The sequence below is a fragment of the Malaclemys terrapin genome, chromosome 3 (assembly GCF_027887155.1).
Source record: "Malaclemys terrapin pileata isolate rMalTer1 chromosome 3, rMalTer1.hap1, whole genome shotgun sequence".
Classification (NCBI taxonomy): Eukaryota; Metazoa; Chordata; order Testudines; family Emydidae; genus Malaclemys; species Malaclemys terrapin.
Genome location: NC_071507.1, coordinates 115,603,633 through 115,630,217, shown reverse-complemented (window position 1 = coordinate 115,630,217; position 26,585 = coordinate 115,603,633). Strand labels below are relative to the sequence as shown.

Below are 26,585 nucleotides of genomic sequence, written 5' to 3'. Positions count from 1 at the left end.
CAAAAATCTACGAGGAAGCAACTTCACACAGAACCTACTGCAATCCAGATAAAAATCAGTGCATTTGTAACCATGACTATGTATGGCTCTTCCTCTCAAGAACATCTGCCCATTCTATTATCCTAATCATTTAACCATATTTCTCTCTGAGTTATGTATAACAAAGCCACAAAGCTGACACTGCATATTAAAAACCAGAGCAAGAATGGCCATTAGGTACATTTTATTAAAAAGTTACACAATCATAACTAAGAGGTCTAGATTATGTCCCATTTGTTTCCAACAGCAACCGTGACCTCTATGAACCTCTCGAGGAGAAAGACAGCCAGGAAATTCTGCAGTGTAGCTGGATGCATGATAAACAGGACTAGACTGAGGAAGTGCTTGTTATGGACTAATAAAAGATTTAAGGCAGTTTTCTGAGGTCAAGGGCCTAGAAAATGAGCCTATCCTACTCATGTAAGTGGACTCTTACCAGCATTTTGTACAAGGTCTCAAGAAGTAACAAGAGCATCCTATCAACTCAGACCTATGGGATTTACCAACACTAGGCTCACCTTATCTTTTTGTCTGTGAAGAAGGCAAAAGGAGCTATGTTGAGTATGGATGTTTCATATATTGTGTATCTATCAGTGGCTTGAAAAATTATTACAGGTACTGAATGGGTATATACCAAGAGATATGTGAAGTGATTGTACTGTATGTGCTCATGCTAGTAATTACACTTTAAAATGTTAAACCTTTAATAAAAACACAATGTAATTACTTCTGGCATGGTATGGATTTTAATAATGATAATTTCTTTTATGTATTCTTACCTGATTTTTTTTTAAATATCGATTTAAATGTAGTTGAGTTAAGAATGGCAATTGTAGCAGGTCATGAAATCTATGGAAATTCTTAGTCTGCCTTAAGAGTGATTTTAATATACATACATACACACCTATACATACAAACGCATATATACACCTATAGAAACACACACACATACATATATATATACATACACACACACAAACATATTCTTCACTGTTGTATTGTGTAATGGAATATTGTTAATGCCATTTGTTGAACAGTAAAAGCTGTGTTATCCAACACTTTATCAACTGGAAAGCTCAAGAAACTGGCATTTTGGGGTGCTGGATCCAGGCTGCTCCCTGCAAGCGGCAACATGTCCCTGCTGCTCCTAGGTGGAGGAATGGCCACGGGGGCTCCGTGCGCTGCTCCCACCCCGCCCCACTCTGAGCGCTGGCTCCACAGCTCCCATTGCCTGGGGACTGTGGCCAATGGGAGATGCGGGGGCAGCGCCTATGGGCAGAGGCAGCATGCAGAGCCACCTGGCCGTGCCTCTGCCTAGGAGCAGCAGGGACATGTCGCCATTTGCAGAGAGCCACCCGAGGTGAGCGCCACCCGGATCTGGCATCCCGAAACCCCTCTTGCACCCCAACTCCCTGCCTGAGCCCACTCCTGCACCCAAACTCCTTCCCAGAGCCCATGCTCCGCACCCCCTCAACCCCAGCCTTGAGTCCCATCCCGCACCCAAACTCCCTCCCTCCATTGGTTAAATAACTCTTAGTTAACCAGAATTTTTGACTGACTGGCAAACCCCATCCCCCAACATTCTGGATAACAAAGCTTTTACTGTACAATGTATCAAATTTGAAATTCAATTTAAAAAAACCTAGAACTTATGTCACTTATGGTACGGTATTCTAAAATAATCAAGAACTGCTGAATGATCATCTTTGTATTGTCATAGGAACTTTCAGGGAAAATGACATAGTCAAGGACAAATTTTAGGAATGAGAAAAAAATTTCATGGAAAAAGTTAAGGATTTCATATGGAGTCTGATCCAAAGACCTCTGAAGTCAATGGAAATACTCCCACTGTCTTCAGTTGGGTCAGGTCTGCAGTTTTTTCCATACAATGGCAGCAGAAAATATATAACACTGACTAATGTACCATTTTAACTTGGCTGATATGCATTGATGTTTAGCATAGAGTGATTATTTTAAATATCAGTCCTGGTGATTCAGAAGTGCATGTTATTTTGAGGGAACAATATTGTTTCCCTTCATAAAAATATCAACTTTGCATTGCTTGAGTCATAGGCATATACAACTAATCCTGTTATTTCTGAATGTGACTAGACAAATAAGCATTGCATTAATCTACAGACCAACACAAACAGTGTAGAAGCAATCAGATTAGAATAATTAATTAAAGATAGGCCAACCAGCTGGTAAGAAAGTGCCGGTAACTCACTCAACACTTTTGAAGGGCAAGAGACAAAGTGAGTATATAGTTACCTGCATAGTCATTACATTCAGTTTGTACTAACTCCAGGCTTGTTCATTCCCAGTTTGCCATTCCCCAAAGGGGTTTTTAAAAGAATGATAATGTAGCTTCAAAACAGACTGACTCAGACGCTGTCATGTCATTCTAAAACAACTGTACTATGCTTTGTTTGGGCAGATTCCCCAATTATCAAATAGTGCCTGGGTATTTCAAATCCAGCCCATCTCAATCTTCCATTTATTCTTAAAGCCTTGGCATTCCTGGTTCTTGTCTGAAATGATGAACACTGAGCCCAAGAGCACTTATTTTGTTTTGAATTTGACTTCATGGGAACCAAATCATCCCACAAGAGATTCAGCTGCGGAAACAAAAGCGCTATGTGCATCACCCTGTTTGTCCTTTCCCCTCCCTCCCACCTCTGCATGTTCAGGGATTAATTTACAAGAAAGGATTAAAGAAATTAACTATACATAGCTAAAATAAGCAATGCTTAAAGGGTGACAGAACAATACTGTCATCTTGATAAAAGGTTCAGTTGCTCTTGCAAGGTTCAAGAACAGGTAGGCCACTGCTCCATTAGGAGAGCAGATTAAAAGTTCTTCCTCTGCTGAACTGACTAAAACCAGCCTATCAATCAGTCACTGAGAGGCAGATCACGCTACCAGAGAGCAACCACCTTCCTTTTTTAGAGAAGCTTTATTTCCACAATACCAACTGCAATGGAGAAGCAGCCATATGCTGAGCCAGTTGTTACTGCAAAGTGAGTAAGTGAGCTAGGGGGTGGAGGGGAAGAGGCAGAGGCCCTTGAATTGAGTAGCTTCTCACATAAATGATATCACAATTTCTACCCTCAGAACCCATTATTATTATATGGAGATATACCTATCTCATAGAACTGGAAGGGACCTTGAAAGGTCATTGAGTTGAGTCCAGTCCCTTGCCTTCATAGCAGGACAAGTACCATCCCTGACAGATTTTTTGCCCCAGAACCCTAAATGGCCCCCTCCAGGATTGAACTCACAACCCTGGGTTTAGCAGGCCAATGCTCAAACCAGTGAGCTATCTCTCCCACCCATTCATTAGATAGTCGGGATAAAATTTTCAACAGTGACTTAGGAGCCTACGTGCTCATGTCAAAAGTTACATAGGCACTTTGGAGATAAGTCTCATTGAAAATCAATGGGAGTCATATGCATAACCATTGTAGATGTTTTTGCAAATCCCAATCTGCATCTGTAGATGCATTAATACCTTTGAAATTTGGGCCTAAGATACTTTTGAAACACCAGAAGGAACCATTTTGATAATCTAGTCTGACCTCCTGTATAATACAGGCCATAGAACTTCCCCAAAATAATTCCTAAAGAAAATCTTGTAGGAAAAACCTTGAATCATGATATACAAATTGCCAGTGATGGGGAATCTACCACAACCTTTGGTAAATTGTTCCATTGGCTAATTACTATCAATGTTAAAAATGTACCTTATTTCTGGTCTGAATTTGTCTAGCTTTAACTTCCATCAACTGGATCATGTTATACCTTTCTCTGCTGGATTGAAGAGCCAATTATCAAATATTTTTCCCCACATAGGTACTTATGGACTGTAATCAAGTCATTCAACCTTCTCTTTGTTAAGCTAAATAGATTGAGCTCCTTGAGTCTATCTCTATAATGCATGTTTTCTAACCCTTTAATCGTTCTCGTCTCTGAACCTTTCCAATTTATCAACATCCTTTTTGCATTGTGGACACCAGAATTGGACACAGTATTCCAGCTGCAATAGTTACACCAGTGCCAAATGCTGTTTGCATCTGCTCAGATACGTATAACCTTATTTTTACTATAAGACCAAATTTGACTATGTTTGTCTCTTGCTGAGTTGGGAAGCATCAGTAAGGTGAGTAGGCTTGTTTTTCATTTTCTTAGAGTATAGGAAGCAAATATCTAGGTTGGGGCCTACAGTATTTAGTTTGCAAATGTATGTGTAAAGTAAAACCAAAAAGAATATTCTTATATCCCATAAATCCGCTATTTATTACAGTCCAAGACACCTAGCACCAAAAGCCTGATTCTCCATTGCCTTCTGCTGTACATTGTCATACAGATACCTGTACAAAGTGAATATGAAATGCTACCAGATCAAATTCTCCATTCAGCTATACCAGTTTTACATCTACTTTGCACAAATAAGTATAAAAGGCAGTACGAGGAACAAGGCAATAGGGTACTGGGCTCCAAGGCATCAGGGGGTAAATTAAGATGTCACATGGGGCTATAACTGTGAGTAACAGGGAAAATTAAGCAAAGGAAAATTTAGGTGGAATTTAATAAAATTTTTCTTAACTTTGAAATCTATTAAGACTGAGAATAATCTTCTAAAGAGGTTCAGACATTTAAAACTAAGCTAGATAAAGAACTTGGAGAGATACTGTATGGAATCATCTTGCATTGTGAGAAGGATGAATTAGATGACCTAACAGGTCATCTCCATCTCCACTTTCTATGATTTTATTATACAAAACCCCACAAACAGGAAATTGTTAGCAACGTTGAAAGATAGAGGAAAACTAGCACATAACATCACCAGCTGGCAACAATGTAAATCTTAACTCAGACTTCCTATGGGTTAATAAACATAGCCCAGTCCTCACAGTAGCCTGCATAGCTTGTGTCTGAAGGGAAAAGCAGCTATTAGTGGAGAATGCCAGGAAACAGCAGGTGAGTCATAAACAGAACCCAGGGGAGGATAGAAAAAGAAGTAAGGATGGGTCTGAGATGCTAATAATGCCAGGAGCAAGTTATTAGCTAGGAATGAATCAGTCTGCAACACAGGCGATGAAGCCTAGAGCTCCAGTAAACCAGACAGGGAACCCAGATGTTCAAAATGAGAATGGTGGGTTTTGCTCCATGGATAATAAAATAATAATAATGATGATGATGATGATATAAGACCACAAGCAGAAGCAGAGCCCTTTTTTGCTGAGGGCTGTACAAACACACAGGATGTCCTGGCCCTGCTCCAATATGCATAGGGTATAGAGACAAGACACAAGTGAGTGTAACAAACAATCAATCGGAGGCAAGCTGTTGAGGGAGTACCAGGGTAAAAGCAATAAGCAACTGCAAGTGCATACTCTTATAATCCGTACAATTCAATGTTTCTGACTCACATTTTTTTTTTTTTGGTTTTAAAATTATAATTTTAAAAATTCCCTATCAATTCATAGTCTTCTGTCCTCCCTTAACTTTTTCCCTACACATATAAATCTCTGAATAAGGCAATCCTAGGCAACTCACTGCCGATTATCTTTTTGTTATTTTATTTATATATTTGTTTCTCCCATTTCTCTCTCTCCTAAGCTATCCCGAATGAGCCCCGCTCCTCCAGCATTATTAGTTTCCTCCTGTAGTGGGGCGGCTGCCCCACTCCATGAGAAAAAGGGCTGGAACAAGCCAGAGAGGCTGCACAGACCAGCAGCCAATCAGCAAAGGCCTGTGGAAAGCCAATCAGGGCAAAGAAAGAGGCAGCCAATCAGGGCCAGGCTGGGCCCTATATAAAGGCTGCCTAGCAAAGGAGAGGGAGTCTCTCCCTGACTAGCAAGGGAGGAGAACTGGCTCCTGAGGTAAGGAGGTAGCACCTTGGACAGAGCAGTGCTGGGCAGGCTCAGGGAGCAGAGGAGAGCTCCGGCCCAGTTACCTGCCAGGCTGCGGCCCCTGCTAAAAAGGGTCAAGAAGGTACATGAGGCCAAAGGGGAAGTGGCCCAGGGAAGATAGGCGGACAAGAGGGGAGAGAAGGAGGGCAGAGAGAGGCTGCCACTATAGGGTCCCTGGGTTGGGCCCCAGAGTAGCGGGTGGGCCTGGGTCTCCCCCCTTGCACTTTACCTGGCCACAGAGGAGTGTGGCTGAGACAGACTGAAACTTGCCCTGAGGTGAGGGGCTAGACTTTGGGGTTGTGGTTGTCCACAGAGGCAGGTGCAAGCCGAAGGACTGTCATTACCCTGCCCCCCCGAAAAGGGATGAGAATGGAGTCATGGACACTGCCAAGTGGGGAGCAACGCGGTGGTTCCCAAATCAGCAGAGCAGACAACGGGTGAGACACCACGTGCAGAGGGCGCTCTACAGCTGGCAAGAGCTAATTCCCGGAGCAACCAACAGGAGGCACCAGTGGTAGCGAGTCCTGACCCCATTAAGCCTCCATATACAACTACCACCCACCTCCTGGGGAAGACTCTCTCATAAAAACCTGTAAAGCCAAATTTGAGGAAATGCCCAATTAAGCTATCCTTCTTTAACACACCTTCACCTCCACAATCATATTTCATCAATTTCACAGATAGAGTTTTCTGCTCTACAAATAGGTCCCATGCACCTTCAAAATGTACAGTAACACATGTACATCCCACATTCTTCACAGTCCCACTGTCACAAAAAACAGCCTAACTCTGGCCTCAGTACTATCAATATACAGGCCTGTTAAGAATCTGGGGATTAGTGAATGGTCTGAGGTGTTGTTTTCTGGGTGGGACAGTATGACATTGGCCTTTAGTGGCATCTCTCCTTTCAACTGTGCACAAGGTTTTCTCTGCTTATATTCTTTTCAGTTGATCTGGGACCAAAAGCCCCTGCCCCCCATTCAAACCTCTTGTCGTAGTGTGCTGTGTCTTGGCTACATTGATGGGTATGCCAAGGGTGTTTCTATCAAGTACAATATTATGCCATTCAAACCATGGTTAGTTCGCTGCTATTTGCTGGCTCTACTGGAAGTACTGCCCAGGAAGGTGATACTTCCGAGAAGGGTTTCATGTTTGGCTGGCATTTTAGCATTGTTCCAGGGTGTACCACTTTGCAGGAGTGACCATTGCAGCATGGTTGACTGGGAGAGGAACAGACATAAATAAGAGCTACAAATCTCTAATTCATTCTTTTAAGAAGGAACACTTACATATGGTAATATTCAGTAGCAGAAAAAGCAGGCAGAGAAAAGAAAAGAATAGATAATTGGCCACCAGATGTCACCACTATTTCTCTTATCGGTAGAAAACAACTATGTAACACGAGGAATGCACCAGGTAAATGTGGGCAGGGAAGCCATACAAATGAAGGGTTTTGTGCAGATCAGGAATTTAAAAACTGGTCATAGAGATTTCTTTGTCTGCCTCTATAAAGCAGAGTAGCAAAGGCCAAACTGTGGGAGAATAGAATGGCCTTTTCTCCTCATTTCCCATGTATCTGTGCCCTTTTGCAAGTTGCAAAGACTGGCATTAAACAGCACAGAGTGAAGAACAATATGCCTGCCATCAGACCATGCAAAAAAAGCAATAGAGAAGCCCTGTCCCCTCATCCCTGAGCACCTCAGTTCTGCTCCCTGCCAGGCTATTATAACATCCCTCCTCCAAACAGAGGACACAGCCATTCCTCCCAGTAGAGTGCCTCACTGAACCTTCATAGGTGAATATTCCAGATACATGACAGTATCAAGGTAATAATTTTAATCTTTACATTTGAGGGCAAATGCAGCCTCATTGTTTAAATGTCCCCAAAGCAGGTTCACTTGAATACAACAAAAGCAGGGTTAAAAGACATTGGTATTCTGAGAGCAGGCAGCGCACTGGATTATCCCTATCCAGCACAGGAATAATCTCCATGGTGGGAGTGCAGAGGGGCCGCTGCCTTGTCAGGGGTGTCCGAGTACAAATAGGCACATCACACACACTGATCTATGATAAGCAGCTTGTTGCACTGAGGACCTCCCTTGTTCCATTCTGGGTGGTTGTTTTTTTGGTGGGCACCTGTGCATGACACTCACAAAGGATTTGTCTGCACAGGCCAAATTCTAAGAGATTCTAAGCCTCTTCCTGAGCAGATCAGTCCCTATATTTGTAAGCAGTAGCTGTTTTTGCTAAATGCCATTTGTACGTTCTGTGTAATAGGCTCTCTTCCAAGAGGATGGATTTTCACGAAGTACTGAACACCTACCTTCCAAAGGATAAAAATAAACAAGCAGGCCCCTTTCTCAATCACATTTCAAGTTGGACACCCCAAAATTGAGGGACTTAAAATCACAGCTCACTTTTGAAAATCTTGGCCATTGTTCTTGTTACCCCATCCAGACTGCTTCTCAGCAAGACTCCTTCATGAATGTGCACAGATATGGCTCTATATTTGTCCAGTCTAGCGGAGTAGGGGTTTTTAAATAGGATTGTGCCAGGGCCTTATTTCTGCCAATTATGTTTGTTTAAGCGAGACCTCTGAGTTTATAACAACAGAATTATCTGTTTTTCAGAACAATTAGCACAATGTTTTTGTACTAACTGAAGGTCAGAGGATTAATGTGTTTTACCTCCAATACACTTTTAAAAGCTAATTAAGAATCATCCAATTCATTTTGTACTGAGCACATTCAATATTAGCTTACTCTGCAGCAGAGAGAGAGAAAGAGAGATGACACGAGGGGATTAAGAAAGGGAGAGAATTTGCCTGCAAGCAAACAAATACACCTTAGCACAGGGTTCGGCAACCTGTGGCACACGTCCCATCAGGGAAATATGCTGGCGGTCCAGGACGGTTTGTTTACCTCCAGCGTCCGCAGGTTCAGCCGATCGCGGCTCCCATTGGCCACGGTTCGCCGCTCCAGGCCAATGGGGGCTGCGGGAAATGGTTCGGGCTGAGGGATGTGCTGGCCACCGCTTCCCACAGTCCCCATTGGCCTCGAACGGCGAACCATGGCCAGTGGGAGCTGCGATCAGTCAAACCTGCGGACGCTGCAGGTAAACAAACCATCCCGGCCCACCAGCAGATTTCCCCGATGGGCCACGTACCAAAGGTTAACGATCCCTGCCTTAGAGAGACAGTTAGCTGGGGTACTTCAATTAGGAGTGCTGGGGATGCAGCAGGGTTTAAGGTTTTGTTCACTGGCCTTTCAGCATCCCTGCTAAAAAATTGTTCCAACACCACTGGCAGTTAGTACAGAGATGTGCAAAAGTACATTCATGTAATGCAAGGGGTAAAATTGCAACATGGACAAAAAAAACCCCTGTCGTTTGCTAATTTGCACTCATTTAAAACATTAATCAGAAAATATAAAGGATATGCTGTGAGGTGTAAAATGTTGCCCTTTAGCTGGGGAAAAGGTGGGTGGCAGGGGCAGAGTTGCCCTCAAAGCATTATTTTGAGGCTCTTATTATTTATACAGAATCTCTCTCTGCCTCTCAGTCTCAACCACACACACAGTCCATCATTTCACTATAGGAAGAGACTGCGTTAACAGGCCTTGTGGAAGCTGTGAGTTTTATGGAGGGATTTGAATGACAGGATGAAGCCCAATTTGGGGGATAGGGTTTCAGGAAGTATGTTCCAAGTATAAACGGGCCATGCAGCACAGACAGTGCAGAAACAAGCATGAAAGGCACAAAGGGAAATGAAAGAGTTGATGGGAAGCAGAGAGAGACAAAAGCAGAGAAGTAGGCAGTAGAGAGGTAAAGCAGAGCTTTGAAGGCCTGGGCAAGGAGCTTGTTTTTAATGCAATAGACACTGCCTGTCCTTTTAATTGGAAAAGGTAAAAATAATAAAATAGGAAACCATCCCCATAATCCCGCTTTTGGTTTGCTTATTCAGAGTGAAAGTTCAAGCCTTCCTAGGTTCACCATTCAGCAAACTCTGTTGTATCTGCCCAAAGCGTGTAAATTCAACCACACGCTGAGATTGCTCATTTTTAAACTTTGGGCTATATGGTACTATCCTGTTGATCAAATGTGGCAATTATTACAGGTTTAAAACCTTCCGGGGATAACAATAGATGCTGCCACTCAATGTTGAAAAAGAGAACATGAATTCAAAGAGCAAGTCCAATGACAAATAACAGCGACATGTGTAACTAGAATATATTATGGATTACCATCTTCTAACACAAAGGCTAGAAAAGTCTTCAAAAATGCAGCAAATTAGGGAGCTAAAAAAAGGGACAGAAATGTGGGACTGTCTTGCATTGTTTAATTTCTCTCTCTCCAGCATCGTTAAGATGACTCACAAGGTTCAGTAACAGCTTCTGAAGATGAACATGTTAATAACTTTATACTGCAGTTTGACGATAAAAAGTAATCTTTTAAAATTCTATAGTCTCACATGAAAAGCAAGTTTGGAGCCAGAATAAAGTTATAAGGGTCATTTTGAATTGCCATCTCAAGTTATGATATTTTATTTTTAATTCTATATTTATACATTTAAAGATACAATTTAACTTTATACTTCAGTAAACTATGGAATATATATCCTCCCAGTTTATGATGTAATTTATCATGAGATCTGAATAATTAGAAAGCATAGCTCATGCCAGGAATACCTGAGTTGTAGGCCTGGCTCTGATAATGCTTCCTCTGATCCTGGTTTTAACCCTTTCATTGTGGTGTTAAGCTCTGTTCCATTCTATTCTTATACTGTGATCATCACCATGGCATCTAAGTGCCCATTAACTGTTGTTACAACTGTGAGTACTCAACACCTCTCAAACAAATAATCAACCCTTGGTATCACAAGATGGGCATTCATAAATGCTTTTTTCTGAGCTACTCTTCATAAGGTTTTTCATGAATAGATCAGCCCTATTTGTATACATGACTAATAGAGATGTTATTGTAAGTTCTACTATTGTCTTTTGAGTGGATATATCTTCTTTAAGAATTAGTATAAAAGTCCCTGTCTTCGTTACTTTAATCCTTTGCATTTTGGAGTTCAGCAGCCTTATCAGTAACCTCTTTCCTATTGTATCACATGAGCTTACATCCACAAACTGAAAAGCATTAAAGATCCTTATGTGTACACTAGAACAATACTGCTAGAGTTAGTTGCCCCAGGTGTTAAAAAATCATAAGGCAGACCCCAAAAAGTCATGAGATTAGCTCGAAAATTACAATAATGTTAAAACAATAAATTGTGGGTTCTTTTTATTTGCCTTCTGGTGTTTGAGCCTTTAGGGTTTCTGTTTTCAAGCCTTTCTCCCTAATCATGAGAGTAGACAAGTACTTTATTTTAAAATAAAAAGCTGAGGCACTCCCTTAATCACACGACTCCAGCAGATGGGGCTTTAAGAAAAACACCAAATAATGCATGATGTGTAATAAAAATAATGAGAGTTGGCAACACTGTAAATTGTAATTTGTCTCCTCCATTATGATTTCCTGCTTTTAGGGGTTCAAAAGGAGATAGCATCAAAACCAGAAGTTTCATTTCTGAATTACATGGCATGTAATGTAGTTTCCTTCTCCGTGGACTATGCCTTGATATGGTGGGACAGCTTGCATGATCCCATGACCCTGAGAGCTATGCTAGTGGTAATATAACTGGTAAGGCCACCCAGGCCAGGTTGAAGACTAGAAACCAGACCAAAGGTAGTCCACCAATCTGCCTGGTAGGGCCTGGCTGGGAGTGGGCTAACAACTGCTCCCATAAAAAAACAAAGCTGTTATGGAAACCTACACTACTGCTCAGCTCAACAAACTGAGCCTAATTCAACTCAATTCAGTTAGACCTAGAAGAAAGATGATGATGCAAAGTGACCAAACCTGAAAGGAAGCTACTCCTCTGACGAATCTGCTCCATCCTAAATCCGTACCAAAATCGGTATGTGGAACATGCAGACACTATGTAAGTCTGGTAAAACAGCCCAAGTAACAAAAGAAATGGACAAATATAAACTAGATATAGTAGGCCTAAGTGAAGTGAGATGGGTAACATCCTGACAAATAACTGTCACCTGGACACATTCTACTATATTCTGGGCTACTGAATGCCAATGTCCTGAACCAGGATGTGGGTGGTCAGGCCTATCAGTCAGAGCAGAAGTGGTCAGGCCTAGCACAGACATGGTCAGAGCTGGAGTTCCAAGCCAAGAACAAGGAGTCAGAGACCAAGCAAGGCTGGAGCAGACTGGAAGGACAGTAGCAAGGTTGGGAACAAGCCAGGATCAGGGCTGGAGTAAGGTTAGGAGCAGGCGAGACAAGGAGAGGTTGCAGCTGTGGGTGTGTGTATTGAGAAGCCACAGATCAGTTGTTGCTGTTAGGCTTACGAGCAGGCTTGCTGACTTTCTCCACCAATGAGGCGGAGTAATCAATCAGGCAGTCCTGGTGTGGCTCAGCTGTGCTCATAGGCTCCCCATGGGCAGGTTCAGCAGCAAGTCCTCATTCCTGGCAGCGGGTAATGTACATAGGGATGGCATAATATGATACTGTAAAGGAGGGCAGCTAAAAGCCTGACAGGATTATAACAGCACAATTTACATCAAAGTTTCAGAAAGTAGGATTCAGTGCTACTCTCTAACAAATCAAGTTAGCCAACGTGAACAAGAAAACTTCTGGGAACAGAAGTAGCCAAGGTCCTGAAAAGGGATGTCCTCCTGGTAATTGGAGACATGAACACTAAATGGGGGGAGCAACAATACGGGCAGGGAAGTAATTATGGGGAAACAAGGCCTTTGTTAAATGAACAAAAATGGGGAAATATTTGCTGATTTTTGTGGAATGAATGATCTGATCATTGGAGGAACTATTTCCCCTCACTATACTAGTCACAAGATAACTGACAGGTAGCCAGACCACAGAACAGGGAACAAAATTGATCACATTGCAATTCAGCGCAAATGGATAAGAACTTTAGAGGTTGCACGGAACAAGAATGGAGCAGAGACAGTAACAGATCATCAACCTGATGACCCACGGAGAAAAGAAAGCTAATACAAATTATCTCCAGACCTATGCACATTTAGTAGGGCTGAAAATCAACACAGAGAAAATGAAAACCATGAGAATCAATACCCAACAAGAAACACCAATAACACTTTATGAGATTGGCATAGAAGAGATCCGACACTTCACAATTCTTGGCAGCGCCATGAGCAAAAAAGATGGAACCGACAGAAAACCAGACATGCCTCTGCAACCCCAAAGCCAATCTAGGGAAACAGAATCTTTGCCCTCCTAACTAAGCTTTGACTATTTAACACCATTGTAAAGTCTATCTTAGTGAATGGTACTGAAAACTGGAGACTTATCAAGACCTTATTATCTAAACTTCAAGTTTCTCTAAACAGCTGCCTTAGACAAATCCTCAACATTAGATGGCCAGGAAAAAAAAAACGACAAATGAAGAGCTTTGGAGGAGGAAGAAACAGAAATTGATAGGACAGGAAATTATGAAACAAAAATAAAGATGGCTAGAACATACATGAAGGAAAGAATCAAACAACGTAAGACAAGCACTGGACAGGAATTCCCAGGGCATGATGGGGTGAGATAGACCAAGGAAAACTTGGAAATGCACAATAAAACCAGAAATGAAAGATATTAAAATGACATGGGAAGAAGCTTCATTTGAATTTTAAACATGCTTGAATATGTGTCAACACTAAATCATTACAACAATGACTGCAAATTCTAGTGTAGGCAGGACATAAACATTTGTTCCTAGTTATCACTTCAAAAAAAACAGCTCTGCTTTTGTCTATACTAAGTAGTGTTTAACATGTTAAAGCATGTTTGTTAATATTATTTTGAACACAACTCATTTCTCCCAGCATAAAGCCTCTTAGACAACTAACTGCCTATTTTCTCTGCTACTTGTTACCATTTGCACCTAAAATTATTTGAATATGAAAAAACTATCCCTGAAAAATTTAAGGCCATAGCTGAATCCCCCTTTACATATACTACTTTTTTTTTTAAATCAAGCATCCATTAGCTATACCAAACATTGATTACATTGAGTGGTGTTACTTATGCCACAGCTTAATTTGGTGTTAGAAGTAGGGAGAGGATGACTTATTTCTGTCCAAATCTCAAATCCACAGAATAAGAGGGAACCCTGCAGTCTTAAGTAATGGGAATTTACATATTAACCTATTTTAAATGTTTAAAAACTGAAAATACATATATTAAATAATCAAATGTCTATTGAAAAAAACCGACAAATTTCAATTTCTTACCTGCTTTTTTTATTTCAGGGACAGTCTTCTCAGGGGATTTCTTTTTTTCCTCTTCTTTTTCTAACATTTAATTAGAGAAAGTCATTTGATATGCTAGAACTATGAATCACACATTCAAATATGCAGTCAGCCAAGCCCTAGTGGACACATGCTGAAAAAATGTGACTTATTTTTGAGTTTAGATCAGATGATTCCCATCTAGACATTGCACACACCTAGTTACAAAGCAATCAGATAAAAAATGAAAATTAATCAGTAAGTATCAACTTTGGATATTCTGGACCCTTAATAATTCATGAAAGGCCAGGTGAGACTCATTAGTGCAGGAATGTCATACCTTTTAATTTAAGTTACCAGTGGTAGCTGCAAATCTTATTCATTACTATCAAAACAACATGGTACTGATGTCATTGGAACTGGCATGCAGCGTACAAAGCTACGTGTCCCACCATTTCACATATGGCAATATAGCCATGTCCTGTTATATCAGGGACAACTATTAAAATTGCCATGGACAGCCTCACAACCGGGGGGCTAAACCACCATGTTTGCCATTCGTTCTCTGGCTTGTCAACCAGGAAAAGCTTTAAAATATTGATACAAACTGAAAAAGTAGTAAAACATGGGATGGTGATGTTAAGGTATGGGAAAATCATCCAATAGGAGAGCATTGTGGTACTGCAAGTTTAGAGTTTGATCTGCCGCAATTGAAGTTAATGGGAATTTAGCCGTTGATTTCAATGGGAGCTGGATCAGCCTCTCAACAAACTTTCCAATTCCATACCTTTCTTTTTAGTTTCAGGAATAGCTCTCTTCTCTTGGGTTATCCTCTTTTCCTCTTCTGTTCCTAAGAAAAGATTTGATTGATTTTTTTTATATCTTACTAAAGAACAATGATCCACATTTTATAAAACAATAAGGTAAGAGACCCGAACAAGGCCCGATACTTAAACAGAGAGTAAGGCAAAAGACAGCATAGCTGTGGGAGGAATTATCTACCAAGATGTGTCTTATCTCTATGGCCTCCACGTTGGTAAACCATGATGACTTGTGACAGATGACTACACTTGTATTGGGCCAAACTGTGCCATTGGGTAGATCAACCTGTTTCAGATGGTACACATTCCCTCTGTGCTGTGTTTTATTAAATCTGCCTGGTTTTGGCCAACTGAAGTATGCTTTGGAAGATTTGCCATCCCAATGCGGAAAACGTACATCTGGAGATCAGTCCATGCAATGGAGAAGACATGCAAATCTAGACCAATTAGTTGCTTATTAAAAACGCTACTGTCATCCCCTCAAATATATAAACATACTATATATTCCAGTGAGTCCACACAAAGCTGAGGATAGAATTGGAGCCAGTCTGTGCACCAGTAATTATTTAAGAAATAGGCACTTATTCAATCAATTATACCCATTAACCTACTATAAATACAATTTTTGAAGTGATACAGTAACCCTGCATTTGTTCTGACTTAGTGCTTTCCTTATAAAACCTGACTGACAATAGAAAAACTTGCAAGAGATACTCAGCAATAAGTGCAGAATCCCATCAAAAGCCTATATAAATAATATACCCTCATAACATTTTTATGAATAGGACCTTTAAAACTGTCATTACAAGATATCTGCTATTCATGGTGAATTGCAGTTAAACCATTGTCTACTAAAGAACATGACAATCTTTTAAATTCATTTCTCTCTATTTTATGGATTCACTGGGCAACAGTGGAAATTAGCTTTTTGCTCTATGAAGGCCACAACAATTTAATTACTTATTGCATGCGTGTTATTAATCGGTAGAATAGAATTAGGTATGAGACATCAGGAAACTCATTTCCTATCGTCTTTCTCTCTCTTTGTTAGGGAATAATTTCCCTCTAAATGCTAGTAAATAACAGCAAACATATGCCCTTTGTACTGCCCACCCCATAGCCATCCAGGTTTGCCTCTTCAAGCTCTGTATTATGGGTATCAGCTGAGTTAGCAGAGCTATAGTTTTTTATTTTGTGATGCTTTGCTATTATGAATATGTACAAGAAGCCAGCCTATATTATTATATAGAATAGCACATGCAAAATATCATGAGTCCATAAAGTCAGAGCTCTTTCTTTCCTTGAAAATTGTTCCGGGGTAGAAGAAGCTTTTCTGAAGCTAGCAGATCCAAGAAACAAATATGCTATTAGCCCTTGCATAAATTAACATCAAGAGAAAGAAAAAAATTAAGTTACTTACTTTTCACTTCCTTAGCTATCGCAAGAGTCTTTTCTTCTGCATGAAAACATATAAAAAAGAACATTCTTAAAACAGGGAATGCAAAAAAGTCCATTACAAATACTGCACTGCATACTTTCAGAAATTAAAGAAGCAAAGAAAAATATGTGTGATTGATACAAAAATAGACATTTTCTTAGAAGTTATAAACCCCTTGGTCTTTGTGAACTGGTATCACAAATAAGAGAACACTGCATAAAATAGGGGGACTTGTTTATCAACATGAAGGAATCTTACTGAACCAAATTGGTTCTGACTTTCTAGCAGACATGATAAATCCCTGGTTAAATGTTGAGCACTTTCTCAAGATTTAATCCATTTTAAATATATTTGGTCATTTTCACCCTTTTTTATTGACTTGGGAAAACCAAAGATGAGTCCCTTGTGATTCTTCTACAAACTGTTTCACCCAGCTGCTTGTGTGTGTCTCATGTTCCCCCATTTGGTCCCCAGCTAATCATGATCAAGTTTAAACTGACCATTGGTTAGAAATGAAGTAATGATTTGGCTTATACGTACGCATATGGTTAACCAGGGCACTGATCAAGCAATGCAAAGTTCAAAAATTTTGTGCAATAAGCAATACAGGCATTATTAGAGATAAAGATAATATGCATAACAACATCAAAAATGTGAGCATATGACTTTTTATGTTGAGCCACATTCTCATCTATTCCCAGCTTCCACTGATCCTGGGACTGGTTCTCTACTAGTCCCTTTCCTTCTGCTCTAAAACAGGGGCAAGTGGGAACCTTGGCTAGGGAAACTCAGTTGCTTTCTGTCTAATTTCAGCCACCAGAATGATCCAATGGTGATCAGGCTGCTTCTCAGGATCTGACCCATTATCAAAACCACTGATGTTCAGTTTGGAAGAACTGGAAAGTGACTTAGCACTACATGAAGTGAGAAAATACAAAAAAAAAAAAATAATAATGTTCAGCCATTGTGTTAATATTTCCTTTGTGAGATGACAGTGTGGCTGCAACTCAGGTTCACCACATATCAATGCATCAGACAGCACAAAATCCCCTGTCATTGGTGCTCTGTTCACTGTTCCTGAGGGCAGGAAGAGTAAGCGGAGCACCAATCAGATCTGCCATGTTCAGAGATTCCTGTAGTGCTCTTAAAAGGCAACCTGTTCCTTGACAGACAGGAAACACAATCTAGCTCTAACTGCAGATTCCAATTCTAGAATTCTTACCAAATCAAACCTAAATGCAAATGTGTTCCTGTGACAGGGTGCAGGGTTCCTGCTCCACAATGAAAAAGGATCAGAGGGGTAGCCGTGTTAGTCTGAATCTGTAAAAAGCAACAGAGGGTCCTGTGGCACCTTTAAGACTAACAGAAGTATTGGGAGCATAAGCTTTCGTGGGTAAGAACCTCACTTCTTCAGATGCAAGAAGAAGTGAGGTTCTTACCCATGAAAGCTTATGCTCCCAATACTTCTGTTAGTCTTAAAGGTGCCACAGGACCCTCTGTTGCTTTTTAATGAAAAAGGAATTAACTCCAGCTCAGCTTTCCTTTCTCCTTGCACAGGTGCTCAGAGGAAGGGCCCTTAGAATGTCTGCATTAAAAAGGGAGGGAAATGACTTTGGGAAGTCCGATTTCACAAGGGTGGCCTGTAGGACTGGGAGAAATCCCATACTGAACACAACTGTTTTCTTTCAAAGTCATTCAACAAATGTATTCTACTATAATAAATTGCCACTGCCACTCTTCTCTAGTGTACCACATTCTGAGGGTTGTCATTCTTTGTAGCCCCAAAATTATCTAGGTTTTACATACATTCAATGTCCCTTACTATTATTGTTGCAAATTATAAGGAATCATTAAAATGAGGTTATAGAAAGTGTTATTTACAGTAAAAGAAGGAATCCCACCTAATTTTAAGTGTCCTGCATGAATACATTTTCTGTATCCTTCATACTGGATCTTTTTTGTGCACCACGTTCCACATTTGGACCATGACAAGTTAAGAGGTACGTCTAATGCCAACAGAAAACTTGCCACATCTGAAGCATAGAATGTGGTGAGCTTCTTCCAAGCATAAACATAACTAAACGGAACATGAAGGGCTAAATGCCAAGCGAGGGTATATGAATCAACAGGTAGCTTTTGGTACATGGGCCAGAAAATAGAGATATAGGGAATTGTGAGAATGGCAATGGAGGACTATCTAAACTTGAGCCCAAGTACCTGCACCTTTACTACCTCCACACTGTGAAGTGGGGGGTAAGGGATGGGTCACAGCACAGCTCAGTGTGCACTCTGACCCATTCCTCCAGCATGCCAGCTTGGGTTTGCTGTGTGTCTAAGGGCTTTGAGTGTAGATAATAAGGGATGTAGGGCAAAAGCACATGGTAAGACATGTGGAAAGTCTTCCATGTAGACATACCCTAACATAGCAGGCAGAGGAAATAAATGAAACTAGCCAACCCTGTTCAGGCTGCATGCAGGGTTTGAATTCATGGCCTTTAGCACTAAAATAATGAATCCCTTCTGTTAATCTAAAGGATTAATTCCTATAACTAGAAGCTATAGCAGATTTATAAACCTCTGTGGACCAACCACTTATATGGGGCTATATAATACACGCTGAACAGCGAGTTACACAACCAAATCCAGAAGGATTTTGATCATTCAGAAGCTTACTCCAGCTGCCCTCAAATATAATTCAATACAGACAAATATAAATAATTAGTTGGAAAATCAGAAGTCCACCTAGGGAATTTATGCTATAAGAAACAATCATCCAGGAGATTGATCAAGAAAAATGACTTATGTATTATCATTTTCTAAACAGTAGTTCAGCACTAATCTACCGAAGACAGACAATAGATTTTCTCAGAGAGATGAAGTTCAGAATTTATTTTGTAGAGTATTTTTTAGACCCCATCTGGAATGTCATCTGCAGCACTAACCACCATACTACTAAATGGGAAACACAGGCAAAACTCTTACACATGAAGGAAAAACAACATGCGGAATAGGTTACTGGAAAATTGCTTGACAAAAATTGCTTGACGCAAAAGAAAAATTCAGTACTAGTTTCGATTTATTTCTGAAGGAGAAAGGGGATTGAAAGATTTGCTGAAAAAGCAAGAAGGTGGATTTAATACAAACAAAACAAGATATAATAGTTTGAATTTCCTTCACCTGCTTCTACAGCTTCTCTTGTTCTCTACCTGTGATGTCAAGTACCTCTTGAAAGGCAGGGGGAGGAGAGGTTACAGTATTATTAACATGCAAAAAATGTACCACTTCAAACTAGGTTTGGGTGTAACAACAGCCTGTTGCTGTGCTAATGCTAGGGAGATCTAAATTTAGGAATGCACTTGAGTTACAAGGCATGGTGTTACACAAGTGATACAGCCTGTCTGGAGGGGGAAGACATTGTGAGAGTCTCTTATCCACACAGACCTTCCCAGATGCTGCAAACAGTCACATTAGTGCTGACTCTGAAAGAACTTGTCTGCTCATCCATCACCTCTAAGAAGAGGAGGTAAGGAAAGTGCCAAAATACTGCCATCAATATTGTGTGTTGTGGAGAGGAATACGTAGAAGTAAAAATAACTAGTGGGGGTGAATGTCAAAAGGTTTGGAAATGGTTTGGTTCAGATAATGTGCCTAAAGTTCGGATGATTATACAAAGCTTATCTGCACTTATCAAAACCCCTGCTGTCAAGAAATCCCAGGAAAAGAGCTTTCATGGGACACTTGATATTGTCTGGTTTTGTGAAATATTACAACAGCCTTTCTTACCTAATGATTCTGGTCTTGGTAGAGACAAGGAAGTACACAGAGATGTACAGGGGAAAAAAAAAAAGAAAAAAGAAAGACAACCTGACTAAAACAAAAGTTAATTTAGTTTATCAGAACCTCAGAGAAAATTTCATTCAGGTTCAGCATAAGTTTTGAGTAAAAGTCTGTACTTAATTTTATGCAAACCAACTTGCACCCCTTAAACTCACATAATTTATATTTTTCAAGAGACATGATAAACCAAAAATTATATTTAAAAATAAAGCTAATTTCCTTATCTGTTAAGAACTCTTTTCTTTAAACCAGAGTGAAATCCTGGCCCTCATAAAGTCAATCAGAATTTTGCAATTTCACTCTAAATGTTAAGACTAATTATATTTTTGCTCTTTATGCTGTTCCATTCCTTTTTTGCATTTCTCTTAGCATGGAGAATAAAATTAGACTGGTCAGTTGAACTTTGAGTTCTAGTCATTTTCACACGCATTAGCAAAATGCAGTGTTGGGTTGAAACACTGAAGGGGAATTAAAAGAATCTTCATGGTAACATTGCTATTGATATTAAGTTTCATGGACACTTAGAGGTTTTTTAAATGAAATCTAAATTTGGGGTCAAATTTGACTTGAAAAGCCCCTTTAAAAAGCCATTTCTTAAATGAGTTTGTCCTTTTTGATCCAATTATTTGTTTCTGAGGGAAGTAACACTGTCTGTGTTGATCAAGTTACTGAAAAGTCCATAAAGGTCATGAAAATCCAAATCAAATTGATCTGACGTTTGCAGAACTGCTACTTTTCACATGTAAGCCTTTTTGTTTGGCTTACCTGGGCATGTCTGAGGCAAAATTAAGTACAGTAACCACTGCAAATCTTTTTTACGCCGTTCTTTTTCATTTCAGTCGACCAGTACATATAATGTTTTCTTAGACTAAGCAAGTGAAGGAATAATGAGGCACAGAGGTCACTGGCGACACAGTAAAACTTGAGCTCCTGGTGAATCTGTACTGCCTGATTTTGTCTTTGAAGCTATTTTACTGTGTTCAAACCTGAATCTCAAATATTATTTGGAAGCTTTGAAGATTGCTACATGTAGACATTTGCTAGAGCTGTGGAAAGTATGCAAGTAGCACTATCACATCTGAAATTCCTGGTGCTTTCATGTGACCCACACAAGAGTTCATGATTTCCCCGTGGGGTGATTACAGACTTTTCATTTCATGGCTGTGTTGAATTAAACACAAAAACTGTTTGTTAATAACATGGGGCCATATGCTCCCCTCACTAAACAACACAGAGGGGAGCAAAAGAACACAAATACCAGTTTAATGAAGCCAGGAAGTACACGCAGGGGAAAAAGATAGGTGGCATGTTAGCCTCTGCTATGTATACAAGAACAGCCCCTTTTCTTGGACAATGGGAACTCAGGGTGTGTGGCTGGTGGGGAAAAGAGCCAGAGAGGAGCCACTGTGTGTGGCATGATCACCTGAGAAAGGGTCATAAAGTACACAGAAAATTGCTGCAGTGGCTAATGCTGATTGGGTTTGCATTCACCGGTTTGTGGCTACAACTCCTACTCAGGAGGGGTAGGAGCGCACAGCCAAGTAGGTGAGGCAACATCAACAATGGTGGTGCTGTCTGCATTTGGGCAGCACAGGGGACAGGCTGAGAAGGGTATGGAATGACACCTTGGAGGGTGTATGCATCTGACCAGGAATCTCTGTGGTTTGGGAAAAGGAGATGCCTAGCCAATAGAGGAATTGTAGGTCTTGACGCCTGCTCCTTCTGAAGCAGTGCTATCCTTACCTCTGTAAGGGAATACGGCATAATTGTATCTCAAACAGCAACACATCTTTATCCAAGTAAGTTTTCCCAGTCATGGTGTTTTTACATGGAAGGGACTGCTAATTACATGTGGCTATTTGGAAAACTAAAAAAAAAAAATCAAAAATCCCACTTATTTGAAATACTTGGTTTGGTTTTTTAGGTAAATTTTGGTGAATGCTTATTTTTAATGTAGTTTCTCTGTTGTGCTAATTTGAACAAAAATAATGTTAAATGATTAAAATCTGCATAATGAAACCCTATGCAAATATATATGTATTTAAATCCAGTGTTCTAAAATTTAGTAGGTTCTTTCCAATGACTGGTTAATTTTTTCCTCTCATCACTAAAATAATAGAAGTGCCTCATTTCATTAGATAAAATGTCAAGGGCTTTCTGAAACAGTGAAGAGTTAGACTTTTCCTCATCATAGCTAAATCATTAGTGTTTATAGCTAAAACTTGTAATCTAAACCAATCATCTTATTGCTTTGAAACCTTGTTCATATCATCTCAAATTTTTTGCTATCTTTACAGTGGATTCAGGGAGTTACTAAAATAACTTGTTTTACATACTCTAAAAACCCCAAATGTACTTTTTAAAAAATCACATTTATTTAATAAAAGATATTTCTACAGGATATCTAGTTAAAGATTTCTAGATTATACCCAACAGATTCCTTGTGAAAGATGGGTTAAAGCATAACACACTGCATTATGGTATTTCCAACAGAGACATTGGTCTATTTTCCTTTCATACTATCTCTTGGCCTGGAACATTTAAGATAGAGGTTAGACTCATTTGCTGTCTTCTATGCCACATAATAGAGAGGAAAATATGAACCACAACAAAAACTAGCTGATATGAGCACACATTGCATACAGTATATTGATTTGGAATGCTTTCTGTTGTATTTAAACTGTTGGTTCACTTGCATTAGAATTCACTTGTTTTAAACTTAAATGATTTCATTGTACAAAAGGGAAAAAAAAAGATGTACTGTATTATGAAATACCATGTGTCTGAAGGAAAAAAGGGTCACTGATAAATGGTGCCCAGATTCCAGCACAGAGACTTATACAAGAGAATCACACTTCCATATATCAGGGAAGATTTATCAAAGTTTGTATTGGCTTTACTAATTTAGATACCCTTGGTTATTTCCACCAGTGTTATATTCATGAACTGAGGCTGTAAACTGTAATTTCTCCTTGAGCCAGTCAGATGCCATATGTCATATACAGCATGTTAGCTAGATGCACATTTCTAACAAAAGACAATTTAGCCTCCACCATGAGTTTCAGCATGAGATTCTGATGAGGTTCAACAAGAATAAGTGCACAGTCCTGCACTTAGGATGGAAGAATCCCATGTACTGCTACAGGCTGGGGAGCGACTGGCTAAGTGGCAGTTCTGCTGCAAAGGACCTGGGGATTACAGTGGACGAGAAGCTGGATATGAGTCAACAGTGTGTCTTTGTTGCCAAGAAGGTTAACAGCATATTGGGCTGCATTAGTAGGAGTGTTGCCAGCAGATCAATGGAAATGATCATTCCCCTCTGTTCGGCGTTGGTGAGGCCACATCTGGAGTTTTGGGCCCCCAACTACAGAAATGATGTGGACAAATTGTAGAGAGTCCAGCGGAGGCAACAAAAATGATTCGGGGGTTGGGGCACATGACTTACGAGGAGAGCTGAGGGAACTGGGCTTATTTAGTCTGCAGAAGAGAAGAGTGAGAGGGGATTTGATAGCAGCCTTTGACTACCTGAAGGGGGATTCCAAAGAGGATGGAGCTAAGCTGTTCTCAGTGGTGACAGATGACAGAACAAGGAGCAATAGTCTCAAGTTGCAGTGGAAAAGGCCAAGGTTGGATATTAGGAAAAACTATTTCACTGGGAGGGTGGTGAAGCACTGGAATGGGTTACTAGGGAGATGGTTGAATCTCCATCCTAAGAGGTTTTTAAGGTCAGGTTTGACAAAGCCCTGGCTGGGATGATTTAGTTGGTGTTGGTCCGGCTTTGAGCAGGGGGTTGGACTAAATGACCTCCTGAGGTCTCTTCCAACCCTAATCTTCTATGATTCTATGAAATGTGATTTGTGGGAAGAAAACAAAGCAAACTGGTGGGCAGAAACAAGAAAACCACACAGAGAACAGCAGGGAACTGAACACACGTGGCAGAACTTCTAGTTCTAATGAGGAAAGTAATGCAACAGAGTTAGAGGAAGTGGGCAGAGCGAACAGGGCCATGGAAATTGGACCTGTTCAAAGCACAACCAGTGCCCCTACTTTCCCTAGATAGCAATACATGGAGATGAGAGCAATGCTTCCAAATCCGTATGAAAATTCCAAAGACAATTAAAATACAGGATTTAAAAGGGGCTATGTCTCTTCATGCCATGGCTGAGGAAGCTCTTGAAATACATAACACTAGTTGAACTATGTACCTACCAAGACCTTCATATTTACTGGGGTTTTTTTAAACTTAGTGTTGTTGTTTTTTGCTCCTCAGTCCTTGTTTCTCCACTGCCTTTGTAAAACTGGCCTGAAACTGGCAATTTCAAAATCCCCCATTGCACTTTGGGGAGTATAATCCAGAATAGAATTAACTTTTTTTAAAAGAGCCAGCCAAATCAGCAGAGTAATTATTTGGTCTTTCCCTTCCAGACTGGGTGAGCAGCCTGATCAGTTGCACCCAGAAGTTACTATCAGAGGGGATTGCAAAGCCCACCCTTGAAGAACATATAAGGGTTTGCAATGTCTAGCCTTATTTCCCCCACATCTGAGACTTGCAACAATAGGTTAGATTAGAGGTGGCAGTGACAGGTGGGAATGGATGGAAATTAATACATAATGATACTTAGTAATTATCCAAAGTCCACTGAAGAAAGTGGTCAATCTTTTCTAATGGACACTGGATCTGGCTGAGACAGAGATTTTCATCTGAAAATATCAAAATACTTCACAAAGAGGTGTAGCTACGTCCATTTTTTCCGATGAGGTACCTGAAGTACAGAGGTTGAGACTAGGGCGAGATCACATACTATGTCAGTGGCAGAACTGGGGACAGTACATAGATATATATACTGACCACCCCAATCTAGGGAATTCATAAACCATATTCCTTTCCATCAACTGTTGGATTGCCCCATGCCCCTCTTCTGGTGCTGTCCTTATCCTAACATTGTCATTTCAAGCTTCTTTTTATGGACACCCAGCCAGTCAGAGAGCTATAAAATTCCTCTTAGTAGCTGTTCTCTACTTGCTTTACCTGTAAAGGGTTAACAAGCCCACAGGTAAAAGGAAAGGAGTGGGCACCTGACCAAAAGAGCCACTGGGAGGGCTGGAACTTTTTAAAATTGGGAAAAAACTTCCCTTTGTCTGTGTGGGTCTCTGGGAAAGAGGGGAACAGGGAGCAGTTATGCTAGTGAGAAGCTGAAGGCCAGATATGAAAATCATCAGATCATATCTAGAACTACCTATTTAGATATGTAAGTAGATTAGGAATGTTTAGAAAGATGTGATTAGGTCTATTTCTATGTATTTCTTATTGGCTTGTAGAGTCCTCTGTGCTAACCCCAAATGCTTTGGTTTTGCTTGTAACCTTTAAGCTGGACCTCAAGAAGGTTATTATTGATGTTTAAAGTTTGTAAGTGTTTTTTTTTAAATTTAGCAAAAGCCTACGTTCGAGATGTATTTCCTTTATTTTTGATTTTAATAAAATTTACCTTTTTTAAGAACAGGATTGGATTTTTGGTGTCCTAAGAGATTTGTGCATATGTTGTTTAATTAGCTGGTGGCAACAGCTGGTTTCCTTTGTTTTCTTTCTTAGCTCTTCCCCGCGGGGGGAGGGTGTGTGTGTGTGAAATGGCTTGAGGGTATCCCACAGGGAGGAATTCCCAAATCCTCCTTCCTGGTCCAAAGGGGTTTTTTGCACTTGGAAGGTGGCAGCATCTATCCATCCAAGGTCAGAGAGAAGCTGTAACCTTGGGAGTTTAATACAAGCCTGGAGTGGCCAGTATTAATTTTTAAAATCCTTGCAGGCCCCCACCTTCTGCACTCGAAGTGCCAGAGGGGGAATCAGCCTTGAAAGAAGTATTCCTCTACTTCTACTCTTTTTCTTTGTTGTCAACCAGTTTTTAATCCATAGAAGGGCTGTATTCCTGCTAACTGGCTAACAAATTACCTAATCTGCTTCCTGTGCGCAATTTTATCAGAAGTTCTACATTAAATAAATGATGCACTAATTCCTGTTTATGCCAACAACTTAGTTAACACTTGATTTCAAAGAATTAATTATCATTTGCAAAGGCCTCTCTGGTGTTTCCTTATCATATAACACTCATTAATTGGTTAGTGCTTGTTCAAGTGCTTTGTGCTAGTTATTCTTACTTTCACCTAGGTCAGTGGTTTATTACTCAAATATTTCCCCCCAGTTCTGGAATAAGACTTCATGGACTAC

The 26,585-nt window shown here is 40.3% G+C and overlaps 1 protein-coding gene and 2 long non-coding RNA genes across 13 annotated transcripts in view; 2 read left to right on the top strand and 1 right to left on the bottom strand.

Moving 5' to 3' along the window:
* The window catches only part of LOC128833607 (uncharacterized), an 81,818-nt gene extending 81,052 nt beyond the window's left edge, over window positions 1–766 (top strand). For all 3 annotated transcript variants that reach the window (XR_008444293.1, XR_008444294.1, XR_008444295.1), the window contains one exon: window positions 287–766. This is a non-coding gene — a long non-coding RNA (uncharacterized LOC128833607). The remainder of the gene's footprint in view (window positions 1–286) is intronic.
* Window positions 1–26,585, bottom strand: part of TRDN (triadin) — a 284,763-nt gene that overhangs the window by 121,028 nt on the left and 137,150 nt on the right. For all 9 annotated transcript variants that reach the window (XM_054021587.1, XM_054021581.1, XM_054021584.1 and 6 more), the window contains 3 exons: window positions 16,511–16,546; window positions 15,057–15,119; window positions 14,273–14,332 (listed from right to left, as the gene is read on the bottom strand). In XM_054021587.1, coding sequence (XP_053877562.1) covers window positions 14,273–14,332; window positions 15,057–15,119; window positions 16,511–16,546 — 159 coding nt within the window. The remainder of the gene's footprint in view (window positions 1–14,272; window positions 14,333–15,056; window positions 15,120–16,510; window positions 16,547–26,585) is intronic.
* The window catches only part of LOC128833606 (uncharacterized), a 33,876-nt gene continuing 27,208 nt past the window's right edge, over window positions 19,918–26,585 (top strand). The window contains exon 1 of the long non-coding RNA XR_008444292.1: window positions 19,918–20,051. This is a non-coding gene — a long non-coding RNA (uncharacterized LOC128833606). The remainder of the gene's footprint in view (window positions 20,052–26,585) is intronic.